This window comes from Anguilla rostrata, chromosome 17 (genome assembly GCF_018555375.3).
Source record: "Anguilla rostrata isolate EN2019 chromosome 17, ASM1855537v3, whole genome shotgun sequence".
Classification (NCBI taxonomy): domain Eukaryota; kingdom Metazoa; phylum Chordata; class Actinopteri; order Anguilliformes; family Anguillidae; genus Anguilla; species Anguilla rostrata.
In genome coordinates this window covers 6417479-6435333 of record NC_057949.1, presented here as the reverse complement: position 1 = coordinate 6435333, position 17855 = coordinate 6417479, and the positions used below count along the sequence as shown (strand labels likewise).

General features: G+C 49.0%; 1 protein-coding gene and 1 long non-coding RNA gene across 2 annotated transcripts; one reads left to right on the top strand and one right to left on the bottom strand.

Moving 5' to 3' along the window:
• Nucleotides 1-800: 800 nt before the first annotated feature.
• On the bottom strand, nt 801-15308 carry sh2b1 (SH2B adaptor protein 1). Its single transcript, XM_064314300.1, has 11 exons — nt 14905-15308; nt 14542-14592; nt 11611-13707; nt 11394-11495; nt 10826-10917; nt 9648-9733; nt 8752-8907; nt 7141-7358; nt 4727-4901; nt 3578-3668; nt 801-840 (listed from the first exon to the last, which is right to left on the bottom strand). Exons 3-11 carry the CDS (start codon nt 13294-13296, stop codon nt 819-821), a joined length of 2628 nt encoding a protein of 875 aa, XP_064170370.1. The 5' UTR covers nt 13297-13707; nt 14542-14592; nt 14905-15308; the 3' UTR covers nt 801-818.
• Nucleotides 14296-17513, top strand: LOC135242952 (uncharacterized). Its single transcript, XR_010326511.1, has 2 exons — nt 14296-14934; nt 16158-17513. It is a non-coding gene; the product is annotated as an uncharacterized LOC135242952 (long non-coding RNA).
• The last annotated feature ends 342 nt before the right edge of the window (nt 17514-17855 follow it).

The following is a 17855-nucleotide window of genomic DNA, read 5'->3' as shown; positions in this document are numbered from 1 at the left end:
GCTTTCCTCCTCGCTACCATTCCCACTCAGGATTGACGGTACAGCGAGAGACAGAGAGAAAGAGATAGAGGTACATGTTGCTCCTCTCGATTCGTGTCTTTCCGTTTTCCTCTATGTCAGTGTATTGTGGCATGCTGTAACGTCAGTCTGTGTATATACTGTGTTCACCTAGTCTCTCAGTGCAGTATTAATGAGCTGTAGTGTCCAGCCAGGGTGCTTAGAATGTCCCTCTCTACAGGTAAAATATAAAAAAATAAAAAAAGGCAAATAATTAGTGCTATTACTTGTCTCTCTCCATCCCCCTTCCTAATTAATAGCTTCTTTAGTTTTCCGTTTTTTAATATTTTCTAACCCTCCCCTCCTCTCTCTCCCCCTCGCTGCATCTTTAAGGATACACATTTTTAATAGTGTTAATATTTTCTTCGCTCCCTCTTGTTTTTTTTCTTATTTTTTACAAAAAACAAAAAAAAACAAAAAACAAAATACTGGTTGTCGATGGCTATCGATGGCCTCCTCCCGGCTCCCTTTCGCGGACCTCCTCTCAGAAGAAGGAGTACTGGTTGTCGATGGCTCTGGCCCTCCCTCCCTCTCTCTCTTCCCCCTCCCCCCCCTCCAGCTGGCGGAGGGGCGTCTCTCGCTCCCGCGCCCGTTCCCTCTCCTCGCAATCTTCTGCTCCGCCGCCGCCGCTACCCCCCCCGGGGCCCCCCCCTGCCACCGCCGCCGCCGTCGCCGCCTCCGCCTCGCTCCCCCGCTCCTGGGGCGGGGTGGGGGGCGGCGGGCGCCCGGGGGGCAGGGGGGGCGGGGGAGGCTGGGGGGGGCTACGGGGTCTGCTGGTCAAGTCTGCGAGGAGAAGAGAGAGAGAGACGGAGTGTGGTAAAAGATTAAAAAACTTAACGAAGGAAAGGAAGAAGGGAGAGTGAATAATACAATGGCTTTGAGCTGATGTACAGAGAGAGAAGGAAACCTACACAATCTACAGGAAACGCACTGTGTGGCGAATAAAAAAAGTAAATATAACACCAATGGCCTGCTTCTACCTGCCAAGCGTAGCTACACACTGGCCACGAATCACAATGGGCCAATCAGACGCAGGTTAGGTTTGCAGATGAACCTACAACGGTCTTTTGTTATTGGTGCATTTCCCCACCAAGCAGCCCAACTACTGCCCATTTTAGCCTGGTTGTTTTTTTTTGCCCTGTTCCCATACTGAAATCTAAATGCAGTTTCCAATTAAAAGCACTGAAACTTGCCTTGCAGTGTAACCTCAGTTATGAACAATGAGAGGAAAGCAAGGGCTTCTGGGTAGTGAGCACAGCAATGAAGAGAGCGATGAACAGGTAGGTATGTGACAGCACATATCTGGAGCGCAGAGAACAGCACAACAGGTAGCCGGTCAACCAGCAGTTTGGTTTACTATAAATACCTCTGTTAAATTACACCAAAATTGCAGGGGTGACACAGTCACAGTCAAGGGGTTTTTGTGTAATTAAGTTGACGTAATGTACAGGATAACGTTTCCTTTAAATAGTTGGCATTTATTTTATCTGTAAAATAGTGTTACCAGGGTGAAACTGGGATGGGTAACAAATCTTAAAATGTAATATTGAAACAAGTTAGCGACTTAAAAAAATGTCAGCAAAATTTGCTGAGATTAACAGGTTAAAAAGTACAAAATAATCCATAGGAATAAGTAATAATCCATAACGTAAAACCTGAAGGCCAAATGTGACATTGTACATGTGATATTTTCAATGTTTGCCACAAGCAACCATAATATATTTGAACTGGTGCATTACTATAGATGGCACCATGGCTTAGTGGCTAAGGAAATTCTTACAAGAATTTTGAAAGTTCAATTTTCCCTTGTACAAGGCAGTTCTTCCATACAAATTGATCACATGCTAAATTTAAAGGACACCATATGCCCCAGATCCAGGTGTCAGCCAAGTAAATGAATGATTTAATGCAAACACAAAAATATTTACTATGAGGTGGCTTATCTGCGTACCGCTCGAAAACAAAGGCAGGTTTCTGTTGATCTGGTTTTGCCTGGTCTGACTAAAATCGGAACATAAAAGAAACTCCACGTGCAGAGGTCAAAATACGATAAACACTCAAAATGCTCAGTGGAATTAGCAAAAAAAAAAAAGAAAGAAAAAAGGCAGACAAAAATTCAGAACATTCTCTCCTGATAGAGGTTCGGTTCCTATGCTTGATGCTTTTCCGTAGCGTGCTTTTTCACCATTCTTTGCCATTGCTCTTTTAAGCTTTGTGTGGCCAGGTTAATTATTCCTGCAGGCCAGTAATGCGTGCTCTTATGTTTTTGGCCAGACAGGTGAACTGGTGGTGAATGGGAACGGTGTTTCTGGAGGTACAGCTAATGCTTGACTAATGGACTTGACTAAAGTCTCAACGGTCTTCATGTTAGCACCTTTAATGATACAGTATAAAGATATTAGTGCGGTCACCAAGGTGAGTATGTAAACCTGAATTACAGGGCCTGCGGGACAGCGAATGAAATATTAGCAAGTGTGGTGAGTGCGAGATCCACACGTATCACTGCTGCCGCACTGTGTGAAGACACGACACAAACACAAACAGGACGTCTGTCTGGGAAATGAAGTAGAGAACGGAGGAAAGTGCACTACGGTGAAGTGATGGCCTATCTCTCCACTCACACTGCAGTGAAAGATCACATCACCACCCTCCCCTCTCATTCACTCTCTGGCCCATCCGCTGCCTTAGGAAGGGCTGGGTGGTATACCACAACTATATTTATCAAATGCCATCAAGGTCTTCACCACCATATGGTGTATTACTTTTCTTTTCCTCTTTAAAAGAAAAAAATAATAATAATACCTGAAACAGTCAGTAAACAAGCAAACTAAATGGGCTGTGTGAAACATTTACGGAGAACAAAACGTAACCGCTGTTATCTATTGGGTGTTGATAAGATAGCCAATCGGCAGCAAGGTCGCGCAGCTTCCATGTGATCACGTGATGCGTTCTCGTCAATCACACGGAGCTGCGAGGCCTTGCTGCTGATTGGCTGTCTTAGGGTCACCCAATAGATGACAGCAGTGACGTTTTTTTCCGGAAGCATTTCATGGGGCCTCTGAAGTGTGGCTGTTTACCACATCAGGCATCAGGAATAATTAAATAAAAAAACATGAAAATACGCCACACGGTGGCAACGACCGTTGTTGCACTGGATAATTATCGACGCAGTATATCGCTCAGCCCTAGTCTTAGGCCTCCCTCGCCCCTCCTGTCTTCCTTTCAATCATAAAATAAAGAATCGTTCAGTCAATACCTTTCCTCCAGCTGCCTGCCTTTCTCATTGCATTAACCCACTCTTTTCTTCTTCTCGCATACTCCCTCTCACCATTTTGTATAACTGTAGTCCACCAGTTTCCCAAAATCCTTCTCACACCTTCCCATAATGCACCACTCCTAAATAACGGGGCATTAGACGAGTGGCCTGTGCTCATGCTCTCATTTGAAAACGCAGCTGTCACTCCATGTCCTCTCCCTCCCTCCCTGCCGCTCGCTCTCTGTTGTGTCTGGTCTCACTTACACACAGTCAGAGATGGGTGTTGATGGAGAGTCGGGGTGGCGCGGGGTGATGACATCACAGACTGTGGGCCGGCTGCCTGCCCTGTCCCGGCCTGCGAAGATGACCCAACGACAAACAACAGAGACAGCCAATCAGAGCTCTGGTACGCGTGGAGGCAGGGGTAAGGGGCAAAGGAGAGGAAAGCAAGTGGGTGGAGCCATCTCTCTGGCAGCCAATGAGAGGGCAGGAGGGGGGAGGGGGTCTATGAGTCAGCGAGGAGCGGCCATGCAGGGTGGAAGGGGAGGGGTCATGCTTGCTGGGAACATGAAGCAACACGATGAAACCACACCGCTAAGAATGTACTAAAGCCAGGCTAAAACACATCAGAAAGGGATCCTCTAAAAAGTGCACAAATCGGCAGACATGCATCGCCAGTGAAGAGCATTTCCCTCCAATCAGAAACAGGTTAAGTGCTACAACAGTTTGGGGAATGGAGCTGATGTGGCAGCTGCTGACAGAAGCTACTGGACACTGGCTATTAGGGGAAACAGTTAAATTTAGGTAGAAAAAAATCAAAACATAAACACAAAGAAGCTACAGTTTCAGCCATGGAGAACACAAGCAGAGCTTAAGAATCCTTCTTTTATTACGGAAAGGGCTCTTTTTGAAAACACGCTGAATCAGACACGGCAGACGGATGAGCATGCAGCATTCACGTGCCGAAGTGTCAAGAAAAACCTTTCGGATTAAGAGCAGCACAGGATAATGCCCGATGACCGAATGAAATGACTGCACAGAGTTTCTGACCACCGGTGATATCGACAGCATGCAGTAGCAATGTTATTTTGTGATACACTTGCGCACACTCTTTCACATGCACGCACACACACACGCACACACACACATACGCACGCGCACGCAGACATAATGGCACCAATATGACCTGGCCACCGAACACTCACGCTTGTGGGCTGGATCTGTGTCGGTCGGAAAAAAAAATCAGCGGTCGTGTGCTGCGGTCGGTGTCCCTAAACGCAACCGTCTGTTCCTAGCGCCCGGGGAGCGCTAACCGCACGATCCCCACTCCCTCTCTGAGCGCGCGCCGGTCGCAGGCGCGCGCGGCTGAGGCGCTACGCCCGCGCTTCACCGCGGTAAAGCCCCGCTCTTTACCTGGCTGGCGCACGGCGGTGGCCCCCACGAAGCTGATGAGGGTGACGTCCGAGGCCCCTCCGGACTCCAGGGGAATGGGGTGGACCCGGAAGTGCTCCAGCATGTCGAAGATGGACTGGAACCAGAGGTGCTGGACCCGGCACTGACCGTCCTCATTCAGGGACAGCCGCAGGTGCTGCAGGAAGGGGTTTATAGAGCATTTTAGTGGTTAGCACTGGGGGGAGGGGGTATAGAGCATGTTAGCAGTTAGCACTGGGGGGAGGGGGTATAGAGCATGTTAGCAGTTAGCACTGGGGGGAGGGGGTATAGAGCATGTTAGCAGTTAGCACTGGGGGGAGGGGGTATAGAGCATGTTAGGGTTAGGACTGGGGGGAGGGGGTATAGAGCATGTTAGCAGTTAGCACTGGGGGGAGGGGGTATAGAGCATGTTAGCAGTTAGCACTGGGGGAGGGGGTATAGAGCATGTTAGGGTTAGGACTGGGGGAGGGGTATAGAGCATGTTAGCAGTTAGCACTGGGGGGAGGGGGTATAGAGCATGTAAGGTTAGGACTGGGGGAGGGGTATAGAGCATGTTAGCGTAGCACTGGAGAGGTTAGAGCGTTAGCGTTAGCACTGGGAGGAGGGGGTATAGGCATGTTAGCAGTTAGCACTGGGGGAGGGGGTATAGAGCATGTTAGGGTTAGGACTGGGGGCAGGAGGATAGTCGGTTAGCTTAGCATGGGCGAGGTATAGATCGCGTTAGCAGTTAGCACTGGGGGCAGGAGGTATAGATCGCGTTAGCAGTTAGCACTGGGGGCAGGAGGTATAGATCGCGTTAGCAGTTAGCACTGGACAGAGCTGGGGGGGGAGTACATTAAATCCACTTTAATCCATCCATGTTTGCAGAAGATCTGGATCAAATACATATTTGAACTTCAAATCTTGAACAGATTCACCAAGAAAGAACACTAAGTGCAGTTAGTGTCACTAATTGTGGACCGGTTACTAATGCTATCCTTCCTGTATTCATAACTAACTCACCAAGTACCGACGCAAAATAAACAAACACACAACTACGCTCAAATAATCAAGTGTTCCTGATGGTATAAAACATCCAGATCACCCGGTATGGACGTAAATACCCTCAGATTAAAGCCAACAGTCTGCACTTTAACCTCATATCCACCATTTTATTTCAAATCCAATGTGCTGGAGTACAGAGACAAAATAAACAAAAATTGAGTCACGGACATACTTTTGCATTTTGCTGTATGTAAATACCACCATTTAAATATGCATGTTGCAGCACAGGGTGTTATTTTGCTGGTAGTGCAGTTCCATGCGGTCTCAACCCACTGCAAGCGCTTTGTGAATCACATGTTAATTTTTTCTGGTCCTATTGCCAGCGTAACAGATGAAAAAACATCACAATGCTGTCTGCGGATTCCCTTCTCAGACTTTTCTCTACTAGACATACAGTCATGTGAAAGAATTTAGACCAGCATACTGGTGAAAAAAGATGTTTATTTTTCTATTTGAAAGTAATTATAAGCTATTTATAGCCGTCTATAGTGATAGTGTTTCTGACCCAGATCTGGCTCAGGGTTAGGTCATTGGAAGGAAACAGACAATAGAGTTCTGTTTGGATAAGACTTTGTACCTATAATTTTGTACCTCGAAGGCAATTTCCTAATGAAAGTCCAAATTCTCTGATAAAGGCTAAAGCTGAAAATTTAAGCTATGAACTTTAATAAATCCATTTTCTACCAGAGTATTGTGCCTCCTTTGGATTTTTAAACATTAAATAATTCAAAAAGAAATACAAATGTCACTCTCCGAAGAGACAAACAGAAGTAGGCATTGGTAATTTTAAAAACCAAAGCGTGAGAGTGCTGGGTGGGTCATCTTGTTAAGACACGGCTCTAGTGCATGGATAAGCCCATGGTCTGGTATCTGCTAATGGACTGTTATAGTGTAAAGATGGGCCCCACAGTCTGGTATCTGCTAAGGCACTGTCCTAGTGCATGGATGGGCCCCACAGTCTGGTATCTGCTAAGGCACTGTCCTAGTGCATGGATGGGCCCCACAGTCTGGTATCTGTTAAGGCAGTGTTCTAATACATGGATGGGCCCCACGGTCTGGTATCTGTTAAACACCCAGTTAGGGCAGTGGTCGGCCCACAGTATCTCATCACCACCAGTAGGGACAGGGTCGCATGCAGTACTCCTAGCTGTGGTGAGAGCGCAACTTGCGTTAGCCCTGTGAGCTGTGTGTGAAGAGTCTTCCTCAGACTCGTGTCTGTGTGAGCCTGACCTGTGAGCTGTGTGTGAAGAGTCTTCCTCAGACTCGTGTCTGTGTGAGCCTGACCTGTGAGCTGTGTGTGAAGAGTCTTCCTCAGACTCGTGTCTGTGTGAGCCCGACCTGTGACCTCTCACCTTGGCCTTGCCCTGGAAGTTGAAGGTGAGGACGTACTCGCCGCGGCGCGTCTCGCTCTGGCGCACCAGGAACACGCCGTGGCTGGCCGTCCCGCCCGCCAGCACCAGCTGGGCCGCCTTCAGCCGGGACAGGGTGCCGTGGAACCACTGGCACTCGCTCAGGGGGTGCTCCACCGTCTCCGTCAGGGGCGTGGCCACGTCCGAAAACAGGAACGACCCTGGGAGGGGGGGTGGGAGATATGCAAGGTCTGTGTGCTGTAACTGAACAGTGTAAAAATATATCCTAGAGAATAGATACACTAGGGGCAGACAGTGGTGGATGGTGGTGCAGTAGGTAGCAATCTGGGTCCCGGGTTTGAATCCCTTCTGTGTGGAGTTTGCATGTTCTCCCTGTGTCCGTGTGGGTTTCCTCCGGGTACACTGGTTCTCTTCCACAGTCCAAAGATATGCAGGTAGGCTAGACTCTAAATTGCCCATAGGTATGAGTGTGTGAGTGAATGGTGTGTGTGCCCTGCAATAGATTGGCAGTCTGTCCAGGGTGTATTCCTGCCTCTCGCCCAATGCATGCTGGGATAGGCTCCAGCAACCCCCCGTGATACACTATTCGCTCATCCATTTTGCCTATGTACGCGAGTATCCTGCAATTGGCTACTTGGATCAGATGTTGTTATTGGCTAATGTAGCTAAATGTCCAAGGGAACGATTATTGATAATGGTACTGGAGCATTTGTGATGATGAAATTGGCAGGAAAAAGAAGTTTGGGGCTTTATTGCATGGACGTGTGAAGTTGTTTGAGAATTTGTGAGTTCAGAAGGTACAGAAGTTCATCTTCTTAAGGGCTGAGAGTCTGTGGTCATTGCGGTTATTTCTGTAGGAAACCCTGAAAAGGGCTGTATAGGTATGGGGCATGCCGCCCGCCAAGGCGTAACTTGGCGGATGGTATACCTGCCATCCAAATCCTGCAGAACAGTGTAAAGATATATCCTAGAGAACAGTGTACAGATATATTCTAGAGAAGTGTATAGATATATTCTAGAGAACAGCATAGATATATATTCTAGTGAACAGTGTAGATATATATTCTAGTGAACAATGTATAGATATATTCTAGAGAACAGTGTAGATATATATTCTAGTGAACAGTGTAGATATATATTCTAGTGAACAATGTATAGATATATTCTAGTGAACAGTGTAGATATATATTCTAGTGAACAATGAATAGATATATTCTAGAGAACAGTGTAGATACATATTCTAGTGAACAGTGTAGATATATATTCTAGTGAACAGTGTATAGATATATTCTAGTGAACAGTACAAAGACATCCACATACTGAATGAGAACAGAACTGCTGATTGTTTGAGAGTTTGGGCAGCTGCATGGAATGTTTCTGACAGCCTTATGAAGGGCCCATACATATACATATAGCAACAACACAGCTTTTTATGTGACTGTTAACTGAATGAATACCTCAGTCATATCATATTCTGCCACCAGCCATATCTTCAGTATATCAGCAGCTTATAATCCATAAACACAGTGACATCCTGAAGAGGAAGACCTTCTCACAGCCCACGGAGCAAGTGCACGCAGGTAACCGCTGTACCTGTGGCATCAGGGGTCTCCGCAAAGGGCGTGCCCAGGCTGGCCCCGCCTCCGCCTAAAAGCCGGCTGTCCGATTCGTCCAGGGGGGCGCGGGGCGGCAGCTCCGGGGGGAGGGGTTCCAGCAGCGGGGAGGAGCCACCGACACCCCCGTAACACACTGTAAAACAACGCCGCGTTCAGTTAAGAAGCGTGTAAGGACCGCACGCATCCTTGGACCTGATCCTAGTCAACGCTTTCCCAGCAGTGATAAATACAGTGACAATCTCTCGTCCGGTGCTGAATGTCGAATAGCCCCAGCAATACCCGCTTCTTCAGTAAAGACAAACCGGATCCCCTCTTCTCCTACTGTACGTAGTGTTACCGTACACCCATCAGATAGACCCACCTAAATCCATGGCTCCAGCAGATCACATGACTGTCCAGTTGTCAATCGAAACGATGAAGTGGGAGGGGCTTTAATATGCAGTACCAGCCAGAGGTGTGCCATTCTAATTCAGACCATTCAGAAAGCCAGCTGGAATTCAGCTCATCAGGTGAACCTTACCGCATTGCCATTTGAATTTGAACTGAATTTGATCCAGCATTAGGTCTTTACATGCATACACCTTCATTTTTCACCACCAAACGTGCCTCAGAGCATCACTTACTTCCTAACGTCACATGGTAATTTACACATCGCATGTTAATATGTTATGTTTTACAATTAATATTAACGTGTCACACGCAATACAATTACAAGATACTTAACACGTACAAGCATACAAAAGTTTTTCAAAAAAGCTAAAACGATGATGAAATATATATAGAGATATACATAGCCCACAGGGACACACTGTTCATTTCCCCACGGCGGAACAGAAGGGCTCGCTGGCCGCCGGGTGCTCTGGGACGGCTCACCTTGAGAGAGGCGGTCGCCGAACTCCGGGGTCCCGCTGATGTCCGTCTGGCCCCCGCCGCACACCCCCTCGATGTCCTCCTGCTCACTAAGACAGGAACGGCCAGCGGCCAAGGTTACGCGCGTGCGCTCACGCGAGCTGACCCGAGCCAGACTCCACTGGGACCCCCCCCCACACACAGCCGAGCTGCCCCCCCCCCCCCCCCCCCCCCCCCACGCAGCCGAGCTGTCCCGTGCCAGTATCCGTGCAACCCCCCCCCCCCTTCACAGCTGCAAAGCTGTATACACGAAGTCTTAGATCCACATCTGGCAGTACCCTTACATCCCTCGATTCTCTGGCCCAGTACAGTACCATCATCCCTCTGTTCTCTCTACCTCAGGCCCAGTCACAGTACCATCATCCCCTCTGTCTCTCTCTCACCTCAGGCCCAGTCACTAGTACCCATCATCCCCTCTGATTCTCTCAGGCCCAGGCACAGTACCATCATCCCCTTGTTCTCTCTGACCTCAGGCCATCATAGTACCCATCATCCCCTCTGTTTCTCTCACCTCAGGCCCAGTCATAGTACCCATCATCCCCTCTGTTCTCTTCACCTCAGGCCCAGTCATAGTACCATCATCCCCTCTGATTCTCACTCAGGCCCAGTCATAGTATCCATCATCCCCTCTGTTTCTCTCTCACCTCAGGCCCAGTCATAGTACCCATCATCCCCTCTGTTCCTCTCACCTCAGGCCCAGTCATAGTACCCATCATCCCCTCTGTTTCTCTCTCACCTCAGGCCCAGTCATAGTACCCATCATCCCCTCTGATTCTCTCAGGCCCAGGCACAGTATCCATCATCCCCTCTGTTTCTCTCTCACCTCAGGCCCAGTCATAGTATCCATCACCCCCTCTGTTTCTCTCTCACCTCAGGCCCAGTCATAGTACCCATCATCCCCTCTGTTCCTCTCACCTCAGGTCCAGTACCAGTATGCATCATCCCCTCTGATTGTCTCACCTCAGGCCCAGTCACAGTACCCATCATCCCCTCTGATTGTCTCATCTCAGGCCCAGTCACAGTACCCATCATCCCCTCTGATTGTCTCATCTCAGGCCCAGTCACAGTACCCATAATCCCCTCTGTTTCTCTCTCACCTCAGGCCCAGTCACAGTACCCATAATCCCCTCTGATTCTCTCACCTCAGGCATATGGCATTCCTGATGTCGCTCAGCCAGGCCCTCATCTGTACCGCATCTCTGGTCTCGATCACATACTGCACCGGCCCCTCAATCTGAGGGACAGACAGGGGCCTCTGCTCACCTACACAACCCTCCAGCTCACAGACACTACAGCTCACAGACACAGGCACTGACAGCACTGCAGCTCACAGACACAAGGTCTGACTGCTCAAAGACACAGGCAATGCAGCTCACAGACACAGGCACTGACAGCACTGCAGCTCACAGACACAGGCACTGACAGCACTGCAGCTCACAGACACAGGCACTGACAGAACTTCAGCTCACAGACACAGGCACTAACAGCACAAAGATACAGACAGCAGACAGACACAGGCACTGACAGCACAAAGATACAGACAGCAGACAGACACAGGCACTGACAGCACACAGACACAGGCACAGACAGCAAGCAGGCACAGGAACTGACAGCACTACAGATCAAAGACACAGACAGCAGACAGGCACAGACATAGCTACAGCACAGCACAGGAGCTGAACTCAGCACAAGCGGAGAAGGAGGCAATACCTGCAGGAAAAAAGTGTTCTCTTTGTCCGGCACTTCCAGGGCTGTAGTGCTTCTCACATCCAGAATGGAGCTACATGGGATAGCTAGCCGGGGCTTGGAGGACTGCGAGAGGGAAGAGGTTCATTTGAACACTGGAGGTAAAGAACGGGGCAGTTATAATTATGAATACGAACAGCAGACAGGTAGAGCGTTTAATACGCCATGCCTGTGCACTCACCTTGGGCGGGATGAAAAACTCCAGGAAGTAGTCCTCCCCTCTTTCCCCTCCCTCTCTCTCTCTGGCCCGCAGGACCAGGCGGCACTTCTGCCAGCGGCCGCCCCGCCAGCCCACAGCGCCCCCTGTGGCGGGAGGGGGAGCGGCGCCCGTCGGCGCGGCGCTGGGAGCGGGGCCGCCCTCGTCGGCGCTGTGATGCAGGTGGTAAAGTCCGAAGGAGAACCCCGAGAAGCTGTGGGTCCCCGAGAACTCGTCCGAGGAGGAGCTGACCGTCACGCCCCCCTCCCGCACCAGCCTCCCGGGCTTCCTGGAGCCGGCGGCGCTGCTCGGGGGGAGCGAGGCGGACGGGGAGAGGGAGGAGGGGGGAGGCAGGAGCGGGGGAGGCGAGCGGGAAAGGCGCAGCTTGTCCAGCCGGTGGCTCCACTTCTCCTTCTCCGCCCCCCCTCCTCCCTCCCCGTTGCTCCTCCGCCGGTCCCTCGCCTCCGAGAGGGAGAGGGAGGTGGCGCTGCTGGAGGAGGACGGGGGCAGGGAGGAGGAGGAGGAGTGGGGGAGGGAGAGGGGGAGGGAGAGGGAGACGGGCAGGGAGGAGGGGGCCTGGGGCGGCGGGCCGGCGCCCCTCTTGCCGTCCTGCACGCCCATGGTGTAGCTGTAGCTGGAGGTCAGCGAGCTGGCGGGGCTGCAGTTCTGCGGCGACTCGCTGGAGGAGCTGCGCCAGTGCAGGATCCCGCGGACGCTGCCCCGCACGCTCCGCCCCACGTTCCGCAGGGAGAACCGCTTCTTCAGTTTGTTTTTGGGGTTGCCCCCCGCGGCCGTACCGTTGCCCTTGACCGCCGAGGGCGTCGCGGAGGGGAAGCTTTTCGGCGCAGGGCACCCGTCCGCGTTCTCCGGGAAGGCCTCCATCTCGCCCCCCTCTCCCTCCTCCCCCTCTCCGCCTTCCTCCAGCGTCGGCCCCGCCCAGCCCTCCTCCTCCTCTTCCCTGTCCCCGCCTCCGGCGGGGGCGTTGCCGGGGCAGCGCCTGACCGTCGTGCCGGGCTCCTCCCGCTTCCCGTTGTTCCCGCCCATGGAGGAGGAGCAGGAGGAGGACGAGGACGGGGGGAGGGCCTGGGCCTGGGCGTAGGGGTCCTGGAAGGAGGAGGAGGATGGCGGGACCCGCGGCCCGCCGCGCCCCTCTGCCGGCCCCCGGCCCGACGCGGGCTTGGGCGCCGCGCGCGGCAGCGCCGCCGGGCACGGGGCGGATGGGGCGGCGTCCGGGGCCAGGGGCGGCGAGGGCTCCTCTTCCAGGGAGGTGGCGTCCGAGTTGGGGACCCAGCCCCCCGCCTCCTTCCCCAGGGCGCCGGCCTCCAGCTCGCTCTCGAAGTGGCGGACGAAGCGGTCGGTGAAGCGGCGGCAGAAGGCGGCGGCCGAGTCGGGCGAGTAGTGCGGGTTCTCCAGCAGGAAGGCGCGGAAGTGGCGGGCGAAGTCGCCGGCGGCGACCCGCGCGTGCAGCTCGCAGAAATCCGTCCAGCTGAGCGAGGGGGAGGGGGAGGGGGTCGGCGTGTCGGACAGGGAGGAGGTGTGGGCCGGGGGAGGCGGGGGCGGCGGGGGCAGGAGGGAGGGGGAAGGGGGCGAGGGGGAGGGAGACGGGGAGGGAGGCAGGGGGGTGGCGTTGGACGCGCGCGGGCTGGGAGGGGTCAGGAGAGAGCCGTTCATGGTTCCTTCAAACTGAACGACGACGGATCGCTGAAATTTCGATCAAGCCTCAAGTGGTTACGGCAGAGTGGGAGGCGGTCGGGGGGGCACCAGCTCCATTCATTGGAGGAATTTACCCAGGATAAAAGATCAATCAGCTTCGGCCAGTCTACACATTTAACTTAGCGACTCCCACTATCACACTCCTGCCACTGCCGCATGCAAGGCAAAAAGTACTACTACGTATTTCCACCGACGAAAATGTGCAAACCAGCAAGAGGGACTAAACAAGGGAGGGGAGGAAAGGAGAGAGGGACAGGCAGGGGTGCAGGGACAGGGAAGAGGTGTCTGGACTGGCTGACAGTCGTTCGCTGGGATCCTTATCTTTCTTTAGGGCGAGCGAGGCTTCCAGGAAGACAACAAATATAAAATCTGAAAAACAAAAAGCAAAAATAAACATCATTACTTTATCATATAGGTGCACAACTTAATTGCAATATCTGCATATTTTGCAGTAAAACTACATCATTATGAAAGGCATACTGTACATAGAGCATATAATATACAACGATATTTTATATCACCGCCAGCGGTTTTACGAGACACGACAGTTCTATCATTGCTGACATTTACTATTTAAATTTTTATCTGAAGCATATGGAGTATGAACAAATTCGGAAAAAATACATGACATTCACAGATTGGCCGTGAACATGAATTGCATCCATCCTTTCATCAATTAATAGTGAATTTCGTCATCATTACCAGTAAATTTACCTAGTTAGCATCCATCTTACATTGTATCGGTGCAAAGGAATAATATATTCTTGTAAGACTAGATAGCATGTTTAAATATAAAACCTGCTGAAAATATTTAAACACCACTGGTTACATTAGCCAACGTTCTCTATGCAGTCCTCCTGTAAACACATAAACTAACGGTTTACGCACAAATCTAAGCATTTGTTCCTTATCACGTTGGTAAGCAGTGTCTTTAAAATATTAGACGGTATACATCTTGCTAGCCTGCTTGCTGGCTGTGTTGGAAACGGCATAGATAACCGTAAGCGTTAGCTAACTAGACTAGCTAGTACGCAACATCGGCGTTCTGTCTAGCTTGATAATAAATTACCGTTATACCAGACGTATTTTCAGAACCGTATATATTTGGAAATGGTGAATATACCAATACTAAGCTACGTATGACGCTGTAGTATATACGGTTAGCTAGCCGTCGGCGATTCGGCTAATACCGAATTCACTTACCATTGTCGGCTCCGTTGACAACTCGAGGCCGCTGCTTCAGGGGGAAAGCGACTGGGAGACGAGGGAAAGAGAAATAGACGACAGGGAATTAGAACATATGTATGGCCTTAATAACTTATAGCACGGGTATCTCTGTATACAAACGTATTTGCACTATTATACTATTTGTTAAGCGAGATTACTGGTTAGCTATCTAGCTAACAAGTCGGAGAAAATAAATGCGAGCTTGCCAATAAAACAAGCCATTTAGCTGCTAACTGCTAGCGAATTATTTCAACCTGCCACTAGCATGCTAGCTTAGCTGAGAATAAGGTAACGTAGACTAACGTTAAAACAATAGTAGCAAGCAAGTGTTTTGCTCACCCTCCTTTTCTGAACGCCTCAAGCAAGAAGGTAGTTATTCCTTTTGCGGCGTACCTAGCTGGCTAAAATTCAACTGATGTTGTCACTGGCTAGCTTGCTATCCATTAATATTATTAGCTGGCTATTAGTAGCTAGCTATTAGCAGCTGGATAGCTACCTTGCTATTAGCTTGCTAGCCAGCTATTATAATTTTGCTTTAGGATTCATATTTTTTATTTCTCTCATTTCGTGTTTGTCCCCGCCTTCTCTATTTCCTCCTTCCAATTTAGGTTTCAACCGTTTATTTAACCGTTTTATTATTATTATTTTATTATTGTTGTTGCTGTGAAAAAATATGTATATTTCTCTGCCTCCTGTTCCAGTCTACGTCTCTCGCGATATAGTGGGAGAGAAGACAGGCAGAGGGAAAGGGGAGAGGAGGGGGATTTGAATGGGGGGAAAACTTTATTGAGGATGGAAGAATTGTGGATTGATGATGGAAGTACTCAACCTAAATTATCGGGAGCTTTGCTCTAATACAGACATGTAACATGGCCCCCTAATCTGTTGCGGTCCTGCATCTCAAGTAGAGTTTATGCTAATTTTTATATGCCAGCAAATTGACTTCCCTTCTTCTGTACGTATGAAAATCTTCGGTTTTGCGTCATGCCATCCACAAGATCTAATCTTTATGTTAGATCTTTACTTGTGAATCTAAATTTAAAAAAAACAGGGCAATGTAAGTTGTTTGGTCAGACATTTCCAAACCCATCGCAAATGGAATTTATTATGGCTATCGTTTCCATAAATGTCAGGTGAAACAATTGAGCCAATGTAACTAAAACCTATACACAGTGGTGGGAATGTGCATTTCGTACTGCAGTTTGCCTAAATCTAATAAGCATTATCTAACGTACTTTGACGTGAGGCTGAGAAGTTAGGGGCACCAGCTGAGTCCCTGAAAACTTGAGGAGCGGGAACAGGGTGCATTTCTTGCTGCTGAATCTCCTTTGGTTGATGTATAAAATGAAAATCCGGGTAGAGAAGCTTGATTGTACACTTAGTGACCTACAGAATGCAAGGATAGCCAGCATCCTTGTGCCAACCGCCAGGCAGTCACAATGTTGTGCTTATCTATATTTTATGGTCTCTTAAGTGTACAGTGGTGCCAATTCTAAGAGTATTTGAAATGGTGTTGTTGTGTAATCCTCTGCTGGATTATGTTTTTACTGTATTACACTGTTTTTTTTTACACGCATTCTCTCTCTTTTAAGAGCCACATATGTGTTCAAGACTGAGGGAGAAATGGCAGATGGCCATTTTCTAAATTCATCATCTGTCTCCAGAGACCGGGGGATGGACGAGCCCGTCCTGGAGCATAATCCCCACAGGCCAGGGCCTCAGCAGCATCCCACATGCATATTCTATTACATGTACAGCTCTGCTGTCTACACAAAGCCAAATTCAGTTTTTGAAAGAATGAGACTGCCTTTGTTAATGAATTTAGGGTGGAAGACTTAATCAGTGTGTGTGTGTGTGTGTGTATGTGCGCATGCGCCATTTGACTTCACTGACAGCCTATGCTTACTGCGTGACTTGATGTTCATGGCTGTGGACAGCTGATACTTAATGAGAATTTTACCTTATCTGATCTGTGTTCTGTAGTTGTTTCAACGACCTTCACTGTGCAATTATTGTACGTCACTTTGGATAAAAGCGTCTGCAAAATAAAGTGTAATGTGCAGTAATGTAATTTAATGTGTGTGTGTGTCTGTGTACCCTTTAGCAGTGTGACTCATTCAGTGTGCATATGGTGTTGTGACTCTCATTGCTGTGTGAATTGGTGGTGAACCTCTGTCAGTGTGGCGTGATTCGGTTGGTGTGGATGCGTGTGTTTGTGCCTTACAGTGCGGTGTGATTCAGTCGGGAATCTCTCAGTGTTGCGCGAATCCTTCACTGTTTGTGCTGCGGCAACTGGGTGCTCCGTGACTACACAGCATATGCTGCCGGGACTCCATCTGTCAGGTGATTGACATGTTTCAGGATAAAACTATCACAGTGCAATGATGTGCACTGCACAGATAAAGAAACATCAGAGTCAGGTGATTGCAGCCTATTATTCAATAACTGCCAGATATCAGTCAATTAACCAGTCAGAATTTTATTAATATTTAGCATTTCATTTGGCAGCTTTGAGTTTGCATCACTGAAAATGAGTGCCATTGTAACATTATATTACATTTAATTGGCAGATGCTTTTATCCAAAGTGACGTACAATAAGTGCATATCGAAGGTCATTGGAACAACTACAAAACAGATCTGATAAGGTACAATACTCATTATGTAACAGTTATCCATAGCCATGAACATCAAGTCCAGTTCACACAGTAAATAGCCTTGGAGAGAAAGTTATGAAAAAGGCAAAACAGAATAGAAACATTTTAATTCTACAATATAAAGGTAGTGTGAATGATAAAAGCGTGGGCTCAAGTGTCACCAAGTGAGGACAAGTTTCAGTGCACTACACTTGGCTGTTAGCACTGGTATGATGTCAACCCAGTCCTCTGTTGAGAAATGACGTTATGTTGCAAAAGCTTACAGTTTGTACAAAATAAACAATATCAATTTGTGTAGTGTCAGATGTGTTTGTTTAAGGAAATACTTTTAGATTTAGTTTTTCCTTCTATTGTCAGAATTACCTGAGCCAACCCACTCTGTGAAAATGATGATTTATTGGATTTTTCCAGACTCGTTTAGGTTAGTCACCTTATCAAAGCCGGTTAATTTCTTTCATATTATGAGTGCCTTCAATCATAGAAGATTTCAACTGAATTTAAAGTTTTATTGCTGTAAAATCCGGTCCCAGAAAGCACAGGTCCATAGTTTTGCCAGTATATAACATATTGACAGTTGGACTATGGACTAATTATCTTGCATGAACCTACACTGCTTGCCAGCATTGTGCTGTGAA

Excerpts from the sequence above, each read along its gene's own strand:
- sh2b1 (XM_064314300.1), bottom strand. The coding sequence starts at position 13,296 with ATGAACGGCTCTCTCCTGACCCCTCCCAGCCCGCGCGCGTCCAACGCC. Across the intron at positions 11,496-11,610 it reads AGTTTTTCATCCCGCCCAAG|TCCTCCAAGCCCCGGCTAGC; the intron begins GTGAGTGCACAG and ends TCCCTCTCGCAG. Across the intron at positions 9,734-10,825 it reads AGGAATGCCATATGCCTGAG|TGAGCAGGAGGACATCGAGG; the intron begins GTGAGAGAATCA and ends TTCCTGTCTTAG.